This window comes from Plecotus auritus (assembly GCF_963455305.1).
Source record: "Plecotus auritus genome assembly, chromosome: 1".
Classification (NCBI taxonomy): Eukaryota; Metazoa; Chordata; class Mammalia; order Chiroptera; family Vespertilionidae; genus Plecotus; species Plecotus auritus.
In genome coordinates, this window is record NC_137770.1 from 29,531,576 (window position 1) to 29,544,900 (window position 13,325).

Consider the following 13,325-nt stretch of genomic DNA (forward strand, 5'->3'; position numbering starts at 1 on the left):
GCTGGGCACGGCTGTGGGCCACATTTTGCGCCATGGGGTCTTGGCAGCATTGGCTGTGATTTGGTGGGGTGTTGCTCTGGGGTGGTGGCAGGGTCTGTGTCCCACTTGGGGGAAGCCGAGTGTTGATTTGTCAGCGCCAGGTTTGTGGTGCTGTTTATTTTTAAATGGCCAGTGCGGGTCATGGCAACTCCTGCATTGAGCATCTGCCCCCTGGTGGTCATTGTACATCATAGCTACCGGTTGGAGGGAAGGATGGCTACTTAGCCTTTTATATATATTGACTAGAGGCCCAGTGCACGAATTCCTGCACAGGTGGGGTCTGGCTGGCCCAGCCGCAATCGGGGCAGATTGGGGCCAGGCCTGTTAGGAGGAGGAGACGGCAGGAGGTTGGCCAGCCAGCCCCACCCCGGATCAGGAGGGTTATGTGGCCTCAGTGGGCGTCATAGTGACTGGTCATTCGGTTGTTATGGCGTTACGGTCACTGGCTTTATATATATATAGATGTGATGTAATGATTATCCTAGTCCTTTCCTCAAGAAATCTATAGCCATTTTCTTGGGAGTCTGTATGCCAACCATATAAATATTTAGAGTTGAGAGGATCATTGGATATAGTGTCTGCATTGACATGGATACCCAGAACTACAAAACATCATCATGGACATTGTTATAGTGTCAGCTTTTGGACATCAGTCAATAAGTGGAGTCCTAGCTGGCGTAGAGATTACAGTGGGTTCAGTGGTCTTCAGGCCAACCCAGGTAGGTAATTGGGATTGACAGCTTCAGCAGTTAGAATAACATTCTCATAGGATCCTTAGTGTCATCACACTGCAGGTAGAAGTTCTTAAATGTTCCTCAAACCCTGGCCAGCACAATAAATCAAAAACAATCTTGTGTTCTGGGTGGGAAGGGGGATATATGTGCCACCATTAAAGGCTAAAACATGGGAGCCTGGACTCCAGCACCTTCTGCCTCATCCAATTTGGAGCTGGCTCAGGGGTTGTCGTCTCCATACCCACAAGCCTGTGCCTGCCGCCTATTTGGATGCAAGGTTTCCCTGCAATTATCATATGCTGCCACTAGGTGGTAGTAGATACAGCAGTATTTTGAGAGGTGCTCTTTTTTTTTTTTTTTTGGCCCAGGTCCCAGGTCTCAGATAATTTGGTCTCCAGATTTGTACCCTCTTATTTCTGAGCAGAGCGCCTGGCAGGATGTCCCTGCAATGTGTGGAGGAAAGAGCAGAGAGCTTTGATCCTAGAGACTGCGTACAAGTTCTGGCCACCACATCCCAGCCTGTGCCCTGGAGGGACCTCTCAGTACTATTCACAATGGCCCAAAGGTGGGGGCCACACAGGTGTCCATGGACCTATGATGGATAAACAGTGGAGGTCCAGTTGTAGGAAGGAATATTACTCAGCTTTAAACATGAGGGAGATTCTGACACGTGCCACAACCTGGAGGTGCCTTGAGGATGTCCTGAGTGAGGGTAATACAGTTCATAGCCACAGTGACAAATGCACAGAGGGCCCTGGAGCCTCCTGGGTTCGTGAAAATGGGGGCCACACACATCAGCGGCAGAGACCGTCCTGACTCCCAATCCAGCTCTGCTCCATCCCAGCTGAGGGGAGCGCCCAGGCCTGGATCTTATCTGTGAAATGAGATTGATGTGCTGGGCTGGCTCCCAGTGGGCACTGGCTGGGCTGCAGGGATGACTCTACCTTCTGCAGTAACAGGAGTGGGCCAGCAGAGGGCGACAGCCTCTGCCACCTCCCAAGGCAAGCAGCTGGGCTGGGCGGAAACCACACCTGGTTCCCCTTCCTCAGGGGTGAGTGAGAGGCTGAAGGAGGGCTTTGGGGCCAGGTGGGCTCCAGCTGCCCTGGGAGGCCTGTTCTACCTGCCACTCTGCAGATGGGTCCCCTCTGGTGGCCGCATTGCGCAGGCCCAGCCTTCCAGGAGCTGGACGTCAGCACAGACTCAGTGCTCAAGACTTTTCGGAGGGGGGGCGGGGAAGGGGAGTAAGGAGGGGGGAGTACCCAGCTGGTGTCTGCACCCCTCTGTCTAAGGGGTCAACCCACCAGCCCCTCCCAGACTGGTTTGAGGACCCTGGGGCTATAGGGGACTAGTGACAGGCTGGGGCCCAGGCTCAGCAGGTCCCTGGAGCTGTAGGGGAGTGCTGAGCACTGAATGGGGGCTCCAGGGGATGAGAAATGCTGCCACAGAGGTGGGGTGGCATACATCAGGGATTTGGACCAAGCAGCACTGGGGCAGAGCCACATCTCACAGAGCAGGAAATCAGCTGGTTTGAAAACTCGGAATCAATTTCCTTTGGAAGTAAAACAAAACCTGCCAGGGGAGGCAGGCAGGGGAAGCCAAAGGAAGAATAAAGGTACGTTGTAATCTAAGCCACAGACGAAGAGGGGAGGCGGGGCGTTCTTCACACAAGGCCCTCGCCCCAGTGCAGCGGGACTCTGCCAAGGTTACCAGCTTGGGGGGGGGGGGGGGGAGTGGGACTGCGAGACCAAGAGAGCAGCTGCCCAGAGGCATTGGTGTAATGACAGGACCCCTGTCCTCTGGAGGTGGAGGAGGGGGAGTGGAGGGAAGGGTGAAGCCCATCAGAGCAAATGGCCACAGGGTGAGGGGCCGCTTACCCAGAGGTCACAGGAAAAGGAGACACAGGCTCTGGGCAGCCCAGTATTCCATTGTTAGCTCTGTGCTTTCACTGCTGTGTGCCCTTGAGGAAGTCCCTAGCCCTCTCTGTGCTGCAGTAGCCTCACCTGTACAATGGGCCACAGCTGCTTCCCACAGGAGTGTGGGGTGATTGTGTGTGCCCCACTTGTCCTGAGGGCTTTCTGCTTCCTAGTCAGCACCCCGCCTCACTACCTTTCCCTCCCACAGCCATCCAGGGACTGCACAGGCCCCCCTAGACTTTTTTAAAAATATATTTTTATTGATTTCAGAGAGGAATGGAGAGGGAGAGATAGAAACATCAATGATGAGAGAGAATCATTGATCAGCTGCCTCCTGCACACCCCCCACTGGGGATCAAGCCCACGCAACAGGGCATGTGTCCTTGACCAGAATCAAACCTGAGATCGTTTAGTCCGCAGGCTGACAGCTCTATCCACTGAGCCAAACCAGCTAGAGCCCCTCTAGACTTCTTGGATGGACTCTGGACGGACCAATGCTCTCCTGTCTCCTTTTCAATCCCAGCTGTCACAGTCCCAGCAGGAAAGAGATGGCACACACAATTTTCTGGAAGGACTTTGGCAAAGGGACTGTTGACAGGTATGAGGAGCAGGGGCAGACGGCCAACCAGGGAGGTGGCACCCACAGAGACCACCCAAGGCCTCAAGGGGGCAGGGCCACGTGATCACGTGAGAGTGGGCATGTGAACAAGGGATGGGGCCACGTGAAGATTGAAGGGATGCAGCTGGTCAGGAGCCCCCAGAAGCTGAAGAGGCATGAAGGATCCTCCCCTGGAGCCCTCTGAGGGAGCAGAGCCCCACACACCCTGATTTCAGGTTCTGGCCCCAGAATGGAGAGAGCTCATGTTCCTGTTGCTTTAGGCCAGTCTGTAGTCATCGGGGCAGCAGCCCCAGGAGCTAGACCCCTCCTTGCCCCTCCTTTGGGGGCTTTGACCAGGTTCTGGGAACAGCTGAGCCCTGTGCCCCGGCCCTCTCACCCTCTAGACCTCTCACTGCAGGGGCTCACAGGGAGATTCATCCCTGTGCCTGAGCCTCTTCCCTGTCTCCCGCCCCGCCCCCCCTCTGCCCCCGGGGGCTCCTCGGCAGTGACAGTGCAGTGGGCACACCAGGGCAGGCTGTTCAGGGACTTCTCGCTGCCTTGGCGAGTCCTCAGCTGCAGGAGGATGATTCAGGGCACTCCCCAGCCCCGCCCTTATCTCCCAGGCCTTCTCCGCCTAATGAGTCCATCCTGGGCCTCCTCTTCCTAGAACAGTGGTCGCAAACTCATTAGTCAACAAAGCCAAATATCAACAGTACAACGATTGAAATGTCTTTTGAGAGCCAAATTTTTTAAACTTAAACTTCTTCAAGTTTAACGCCGCTTCTTCAAAATAGACTTGCCCAGGCCGTGGTATTTTGTGGACGAGCCACACTCAAGGGGCCAAAGAGCCGCATGTGGCTCGCGAGCCTCAGTTTGCCCACCACTGTGAGCATCTGGGTTGACAGGAGCCAGCAACTGGGTTGTCATGCCCATATTCTAGATGCCAAAACGGAGGCTCAGAGATGGGGTGCAGAGGTCCCTACCCCAGCCCACCTCCCCCTCAACTCAGCCCAGCTCACAGGTGGCTCCCCAGCTGCCACCTGGTTGCCATGATGTCAGAGGAGAAGGAGGAGGAGATTTCTGAGAAGCAATCCAAAAATACACACCAGTTGGGCCCTCCTTCCTCACTCCCTCTCGCAAGCTTCAAAACCTCCTTTTGTGCAGGTAGCGGGGGCCTCTTCCTGGCCAGGCAGCCGGGAGCAAAGGAGGTCAAGGAGGCAGAGGGTCCAAGTAGTGGGCTCTGGGACCTCAACCTCACCCAGCAGACTTCCTGGACCTGGGCTCCATCGCCCTCCCACAGTTCCCAGACCAGGCCGGCTGTTTCCTGCCTTCCTGCCTCCACCTTGAATGCCCTTCCTTGTCCTTCAAATCCCAGCTCAGCTTTAACTCCACTGGAGAATCTTCCCTGAGTCACTTGGGGCTCCCCATGCATCCTGCACCCACCCCAGCCACAGCTGCTTTCTTGATGTTCTCACAGGGCTGTGAGGTCTTGGGGATGCTAGCTTTGCCTTTGAACCCCAGGCCCTGGCACAGACAGGTGCTCAGTAAATCCAGAAGGAAGGGAAGGAGGGAGGGAGGGAAGGGGGCAAAGAAACACCTCTCCTAGGATTGGAGAGGATCTGGATTGTGAGCACCTGGCACAGGGCTGGGCACGGAGCAAAGCCCATTCCCTTCCTGCCGCCTCCACTTGAGCCTGGGCTCCAGCACCTTCTGCCTCATCCGATTTGGAGCCGGCTCAGGGGTCAACTCCATACCCGCAGGCCTGTGTCTGTCACCCATTTGGATGTAAGGTAATTACACCAGGATGCAGCCGTGCACTTGACTTCATAAGAAGCTAGTGTGTTTGGGAGAAAGGCCTCCATTCTCCCGAAATCCCGGACTGTGCAAACTTGCAAGGGCCTGAGGGGGTGTTTTCACACTGAATACTTTCTGCAAACAAAGCCTTACCTGAGGCCATTATGGAAACTGAGCTGCTTGGGGAGAAGTGGTGGGTGTTTAAGGCTACTGGGAGATGGGACCACAGTCACCTTTCCCCTGTAGCTCTGGGTCCCAGGGAGATGGGGGTTGGGGTTGGCCCTGGCAGTGGAAAGGGGCAGCCAGGAGAGAGGGAGAGCCCTGGGGAGAATCCAGTGGCTGGCATTTACTAACTGGTACAGAAGGACTTCAGTATCTTCAGAACTGCGTGTTCATGCCAGGGTGGCTGGGCCAACAAACTCATCTTTCACAGCAAGAAGTCAGTCTACACAAACAAAAATGAAAATATGTCCCTGGAAAAAACCATAATGACTTCAACCTTTAATGTTCTCACTATTTCTTTCTTTTTTTTTGATCTTTAGGGGAAGTATCTCTTGTCTAGAGGAAATATATGAATTCAGCAATTCCATCAACTTATCTTTCTTTTTCTTTTGTGAAATTCAAGTAAAAGTAAATTTAAGATTGTATAAAACACACACACACACAAACACAAACACAACACAGACTAAAATATGCAGCAGTGGTTGTCCCTATCAGATCCCACTCAAATCCCCAATCGGGCCCCTACAAAAACCATATTGATCCTGAAGAATGACTGTAAATTACATCAAGCTCTGCCCAGCAGAATCTCGTATTGTAGCTGCTGCGTCAGATGTGCTGTCATTGCTAGAGCAAACTAAGGCAGCCTCAAGTGCATGACATGCAGCCATTGATTTAGTAATAGTGCTCATTGCTGTTATGATCAGAAAAAGAGTATCATAAACAACTAGGCTCCATGTGGCAAGGATAAATGTCCTTATTTATAGCTTTGCCAGCAAGGGCTATATTCACCCATCCCCCTTACTTTGTCTTATAACTTTGCCCTTTGTTGATATGCCAAAGCCCTAGAAATAGGATTTAAAAAAGTAAGGCTAACCCTGAGCATTTCTGCCCGTGCGCTAACTGGGCAAAGTCCAGCTGTAATGAATCTGTCTCAGATATCGGGCCCCAACTAGAAACCACTTTTAAGGAATACACATGGTAGGCTTTACCACGACACAGCCACCTTTTAGAAGTTATGGCCTACAACCTGAATTGTCAATGCTATTTAGAAACATTTTAGGTGGGCAGACTACACCCACCCTTGGGTTAAAATCTTATTTCACCGTTCTGGAGAGAGCATGAGAACCAAAGACAAAACCGCACACACTCACAGTTATGGTAGAAGAAATTAAACAGCCGCAGGGAAACAAAAGGTCCTTAGCAAGTGCAAAACAGGTTAGTAAGGATATGAACCAATATTGAAAACGTGGGGGCAGAGGAGTTGGGAAAGAGAGGAAATCTTACTGGGTCCACAATTAACATGCTCTGGTCAACAGGCTGCTGAAACTGAAAGAGAATTGCTTCCCCTCCTAGGAAGAGAGTCTAGTTTCAACAGTTGCCCATGCATCAGCAAGAAATAACCCTGTTGGTCAGTGGTCATCCAACCTCGATTTTAGGAGATTGGTTGACAACTGCAAATGCAGCACCCCTGTTTGATAGGAGCATAGGAAGCAGGGACTCAGACCCATCATGGATGAAGGTCCAAATCACTCGACCACATACCAGTAAGCCACCTGACAAGTGGTGGCCATGAGAGCTCTATACAACATGGACTAATTGCAGTGTGACAGACTGATTATCTCCTGCTGCATCCCTCCTCCACCACTGGGTGGCTGCCCTCATCTGGACTCTGTATTTCCAGAAAGAGACTTGATCTGAAGCCTGAGGCGTCTAAATGGCACAAATACAGCACACTACTTGTCAGACTCTGTCCTAGTGCACTATTTCTGAAGTGATTACTTCCTGTTTCCTTTGACCTAAATGTGTGTCTTTGTACACACATCAGACAATCAGTTCTATTCTGTAATTTATAGGCAGGCTGTGATTAGTCAATTCCTTAGATTTTAATTGTGAGATACTGTGGATAGCGGCTACAGTTTTTGGACAGGGTCAAGCCTTGGACTAATGAGAAGGCACAGTCCTCTCATGGCCACGTTCAAGTCTCAGCTTGGAGGGAAGGGCTCTCCAAGCACAATTATAGTCAACAGCTATAATTGTAAGCTTGAACCCATGGTCCGAACATGTGGCCCCACGTGCCTAAGTGATATAGGCTGCAAGTAAGCAAAGTTTGATCAGGTGCATGTAATTGAGTAGGATCAAAACTCACAAGAAGGTTGTAAATATTTTGACCATGCCCTTACTTTGCCTTGTGGCATCTGGTTATAAAATAAAGACATGGCTTGTAGTCCGTGGCGCTGTCGCTAGTTCTGCATCAGAGAGGCTCTCCATCAGAGAGGACAGTGTCCCACCGAGCCCCAGCTTTCACTCTCTTGTCTGTCTTTCCTCAATCCTTTACCCGCCCCACTCAGGTTCACCCTTGGCTGTGCTGGCATGGCACAAAAAACTCTGACTTCAATAACCAGAGGCCTTATGAAATGATGTATCAGGGTCAATGGCTCCTCAGGTGTAGTTTTGCAATAAAGATGCAAGGCTGAAGTCATTATATTTGCAACTAGAGGCCCGGTGCACGAAATTCGTGCACAGGGCGTGGGGGATGGGGGGCTGTGTGTCTCTCAGCCCAGCCTGCAATCTGGGACCCCTTAAGGAATATTCGACTGCCCTCTCACAATCCAGGACTGCTGGCTCCCAACCACTCACCTGCCTGCCTGCCTGATTGCCCCTAACCACTTCTGCCTTTCAGCCTGATCACCCCCTAACCTCTCCCCTGCCAGCCTGATTGATGCATAACTGCTCTTCTGCCGGCCCAATTGCCCCTGACTGCCCTCTCCTGCTGGCCTGGTCTCTCCTAATTGCCCTCTCCTGTTGTCCTGGTTTCCCCTAACTGCTCTCCCCTGCTGGCCTGGTCTCCCCTAACAGCTCTCCCCTGCCAGCCTGGTCTCCCCTAACTGCTCTCCCCTGCTGTCCTGGTCGCCCCCAACTGCCCTCCCCTGCAGGCCTGGGCCCACCCAACTATGCTCCCATGCTGGCCTGGTCACCCCCAACTGCCCTCCTCTGCCGGCCTGATCACCCCTGACTGCCCTCCCCTGCAGGCCTGATCACCCACAACTGACCTCCTATGCAGGCCTGGGACCCCCCAACTGTCTTCCCCTGCAGGCCTGGTCACCCCCAACTGCCCTCCTCTGACAGCCCAGTCACCTCTAACTTCCCTCCCTTACCAGCCTGGCCGCCCCTAACTGCCCTCCCCTGCTGGCCTGGTTGCCCCTAACTGTGCTCCCCTGATGGCCCATTCACCCCTGACTGCCCTACCTTGCCAGCCTGGTCACCCCTAACTGCCCTCCCCTGCCAGGCCGGTCATCTCAACTCCCCTCCCCAAAGGCCTGGTCCCCCCAAACTGCCCTCCCCTGCAGGCCTGGTCCCCCCAAACTGCCCTCCCATGCAGGCCTGGTCCCCCCCAACTGCCCTACCCTGCTGGCCTGGTCTCCCTTAAGTGCTCTCCCTCTCCCCTGCAGGCCTGGTTGCCCCCAACTGCCCTCCTCTGCAGGCCTGATCCCCCAACTACCCTCCCATGCAGGCCTGGGTCCCCCCCAACTGTCCTCCCCTACAGGACTGGTCACCCCCAACTGACCTCCCCAATGGGCCCGGTCACCACTAAATGTCCTCCCTCGCCAGCCTGGTCACCCCTAACTGCCCTTCACTGCTGGCCTGGTCGCCTGCAACTGCCCTCCCCTGCAGGCGTGGTCTCCCACACAACTGCCCTCCCCTACATTCCTGGTCCCCCCCAACTGCCCTCCCCTGCCGGCCTCATCTCCCCTAAGTGCTCTCCCCTGCTGGCCTGATCACCCACAACTGACCTCCATGCAGGCCTGGGTTTCTCCCTACTGTCCTCCCCTGTATGCCTGGTCACCCCCAACTTCCCTCCCCTGCTGGCCATCTTGTGGCAGCCATCTTGTGTCCACATGGGGGCGGCCATCTTTGACCACATGAGGGTGGCCATCTTGTGTGTTGGAATAATGGTCAATTTGCATATTACCTCTTTATTATATAGGATACCCCAGGTTGACCTCAACCAAAGAGGAATAATGACAATTAGGAAAATGACAGAGTTAGCATAGAGTGCTTAAAACCTGTGGGCTTCTCTTAGATGCTTTCTTTGATCATGATATACCCTTAGAAATATATATATATATATATATATATATATATATATATATATATATATATATAATTTCTGCATGTAATTGTGGATCTTGAAAACATAACATTCTAAGGCTTCATGAAGGATCACAAACTGAGCAGGTGGTAGCAGTACTGTTGCCATCACGGGCCTATGCCACAGAAGTTTTTGATCTTCCCAGTTTTTCTGACGAGGGATTCCTCTTATGCTTACTTTACACTCGCAATAAAGTCAACAAATAACAGAAATTTAGCACATAAGCAGTTACTGAAAACTGTTATAAAAATCGTGCACACCACTGTACACAAGGTTTTCTACAGGCGCATCTATAAGACATAAGGACCAACATCTTAAGTAAGTACAGGTCCTCTTGCTAGTGAATCTAAGAGTTCCTACTGTCATCTACAGGAATATTAACAATATGGCCACATATGACTTGTTAAATGAGTTGAAACACACTGGGCCTTTTTAAATCTCCAAGTCATTTTATTTCAAGATGACAACCTTGGAATAGCTGTAGGATGATGTCATTATCAGAGTGAGTATTGACTATTTCTCCCAGTAAGTGCAATGTGATTTTACCCATTGAGTAGGTTCCAGTTAGCATTTAGTAAAGTTGTGGGGATTCTGTTTCTGTACCAGTTTAATTTTCAGTCCTCTTCATCCTGATCTGAACCTAAGTATGAAATGCAGCCAACAATGAATGCACACAGTAAAAGGGCTGAACGAACCATCAGTAGAACTAGAGCCTGGTTTACATTCACACCTATTTTGCCGCGAGCCGATGGTTCTCTGTCAGGTGGAGGGCCACTGTCTATACTACCACCCGGTCCTCGGATGTCACACAGGGGTGGATTCCATCCTTTCTGACAGTGACAATTTTTCCTATTGTTGCACACCCCTCTGAAATTGCATTTCTTGACATCACAGTCAAAAGCCATGTCTTGGTGAAAAGTACAATTCATTTTAAAACAGTAACTTCCTGGCGCACAGGTTGCACCATCTATTACATACGCAAGTGGTGGCAGGTCTATCCCAAAGTGTGAATCGAATCCAAAGCATCTTTCTTGGTTAACTAATAGCTGGTGAAATGTAGTGTGCTCACCTCCACCAGGTACTTGTTTGACATCACGACAGTGCAATATTCCACAAAGAACATCATCTGGTTCACATGGTTTATGTCTTTCTCCCCCTTTGTAGAAGACCTGCCCACAGTTTCCAAATCGGTCACCCCTTACATTCAAGGTATCATAGCACACTTGCGGGGCATCTCTTACTCGGTAGCCAAATAGGGCTTGACACTGCATGTCACGGTCACTACAGTTTCCTCTCACACAAACGGATAATGCTGAACACGGGGTTCCATCCTGGATATAAAAGTCATTTGGACAAGTAGGCTTTTTCCCGTCACAGTATTCTGATAGATCACAAATGCCACCCTTCTCTCTACAAATCCATCCAGGATTCGCGTATTTACAGTTAACACAGCACTCGCCTGTACTGCATTCACTACCAAGGGAGAGGGCACAGTTGGTCTCACAACATTTACTTTCAGCACAGTCTTTCAAGGAGCCACAGTCACATTCTTCCCAATGATCTATGATCTTGTCACCACAACGAGGCGCTACGTAAGGAAAATTATCGTATGGTGTCGTTGTGTAAGCCAAACATTCATCATATCCTTGCATTCGATAGTGGATTTGCGTATAAGAACAATTGCTGAACATATCGTTAAGACCTGGCGTAGGAGACATGACACAGAAAGTTCTTCGAAAACATTTACAACCAGCTACATCATGTCCCATGTTAAAAATATGACCCAGTGTATGTGCGGCGACACCGGCACCTAAAAATAGATGAAAATATGGTACATATACAAACGATACCCCCCAGTTGGGGTTGCATATTCCATTTTGGAAGCCAAAATATGTGCTACCAGCGATTTTATGTCCTGTAAGAAGTATTGAACAATCATGAATAATGAATTTATACCATCCCCAATATTTCCACAAACCATAAGTTTCCATAGCTTTACCGACATTACGAAAATTTGTTACGTCCGTTTCATCCCTATTCTCCCATATGAACATGACACGTATGTGGACAATCAGACGTTGATGATGAAAAATGCTGTGTAATATGCTGTTTATCATCACCACTCTCTCTATTATATCTGTCTTATTAGGCCTGACCCTGTATAATGAGTTAGTAACTGTGTAGTGAAGTTTTAAGTCTCTCCTATGGGGCCACCATAAATACACGGGCGCTGCTCTTGGGGTTTCAGCAAACTTTGCCTCTTCAAATGCTAGATCTGAATCTTCTTTTTCAATCGTACAACTTTCGTCCTCTGTTGATCGTTCTTTCACAAGCAGAGAAATCACATGCTCAAACTTGGAAGAAGCCTCCATTGGTTTGATTTCATAAGTCGAGTCATCCACCTGCAGCATGCCACGCAGACCCCCATAGCAAGTGTCCAGTGTGCCCATGGACCCAGGAACCTCCTCCAAGTAGCTAAAGTAGTAGCAGTCTCGAGGGATAAAGGGGTAGTCCTCCTGCATGGCACCTTGGTCGTTATCGGTGATAACTGGAAAATGTCTGGGCAGCAAGTCCTTCTTGACCTTCATGTGAACCACATATCTTCGGCCACTGAAGTGAATCCTGTAGGAGAGCTGGTCTTGTACCCCAGCTCCACCCAGCCTGTGGGACACCTTCCTGGGGATCACAATTTCAGAGGAAGTGAAACGCCATCCTGGTAGGGCATGGGAACCACTGACCTGGGACAGGAGTAGCCAGAGGAGAGTCAGCCAGAGAGGCCCTGTCAGATGGGCCTTGGCCCAGGCAGGCGCCATGAGCGAGGGAACCTGTGACCATAGAAAGTGCAGGCAAGACTAAAGCTGCAGTAGCACCTTTTCCAGCATGAGGAGAGCAGAGAGAGGCTGGAGGTTTGGCACCCCCAGAGCCTGGGTGGGGGAAGGGGTAGCTATTACGTAACAATGGTGCATTCTTTGTGGGAGGCTGTGCTCAGTGATGTAGGGAACCTGGGCTGAAAGGTCCCTTGGTCTCTTAGAGAAGACTCAGGGGAAGGCTATGTGGGTTTGGTGGCAATTTTAAGACACTTGGTGGCTTTTTTCCTCAAGACTAGAACATAATAGGTCAACATGACATTAAAATGGAGAATGGTGAGGAGAGTAGAAGATTCTCTGTATACGAATTTTGAGGAGAGAATTAGATTCTCTCACGCTTTATAAAAATTAAATGCAGTGGCACTGAGTGATGGAAAGGAAGTGTAACTAGATGTAACGATTAAGAAAACCAGGGTGTATAATCATAGTTTCTTGTAGAGTGAAACTCACACCTACTCTATGTCTCCGAGATTGTAGTGCTAGGAAATTACCCACTAAGACGTGCGCATGAATATTCATAGAGGCATTATTCATGAATTTATCCCATCAAATGGAAACCAACAACCAGTACTCAACCAGTATCTCAAATGGATAAACAAAAGGGTATATTTGTCCGATGGAATATTCTCAGTAAATCAGAAGAGACTCCTGATACGTGTAAGAACATGGATGTGTCTCACAGATATGAAGATGATGATGATGATAGAAAGACACGAGACCAAAGCAACTTAATATATGATTTAAATTTTATGAGGTTCTAGAGCACTCCAAAACCAGTTCTTGGAACAGAATTTAAATCAGTAGTTTCCTGACTTGGGAATGGAGGAGTGGAGAGAACTTTCTAGTAATGGAAAACTTGTGTATCTTGACTTGGGTGTGCTGTAGATTAAGTGTTTGTGTCCCTCCCAAATTCACATGTTGAAATTGTAAGTGTGTCCGGGTTTTGTGAAATTTGAGTAAAATTAAATTTAAAATTGTATCAGAAAAGAAGAAAAGACTGAAACATGC

General features: G+C 50.1%; 1 protein-coding gene across 1 annotated transcript in view; it reads right to left on the reverse strand.

The window, feature by feature from the left end:
* Window positions 1–10,064: 10,064 nt before the first annotated feature.
* The window catches only part of LOC308257410 (disintegrin and metalloproteinase domain-containing protein 20-like), a gene marked incomplete at both ends in the record, with an annotated part of 33,017 nt that continues 29,756 nt past the window's right edge, over window positions 10,065–13,325 (reverse strand). The window contains 4 exon segments of the mRNA XM_080686985.1: window positions 10,065–12,291; window positions 12,293–12,319; window positions 12,321–12,393; window positions 12,396–12,429. Of these exon segments, the coding sequence (XP_080543111.1) occupies window positions 10,065–12,291; window positions 12,293–12,319; window positions 12,321–12,393; window positions 12,396–12,429 (2,361 nt within the window).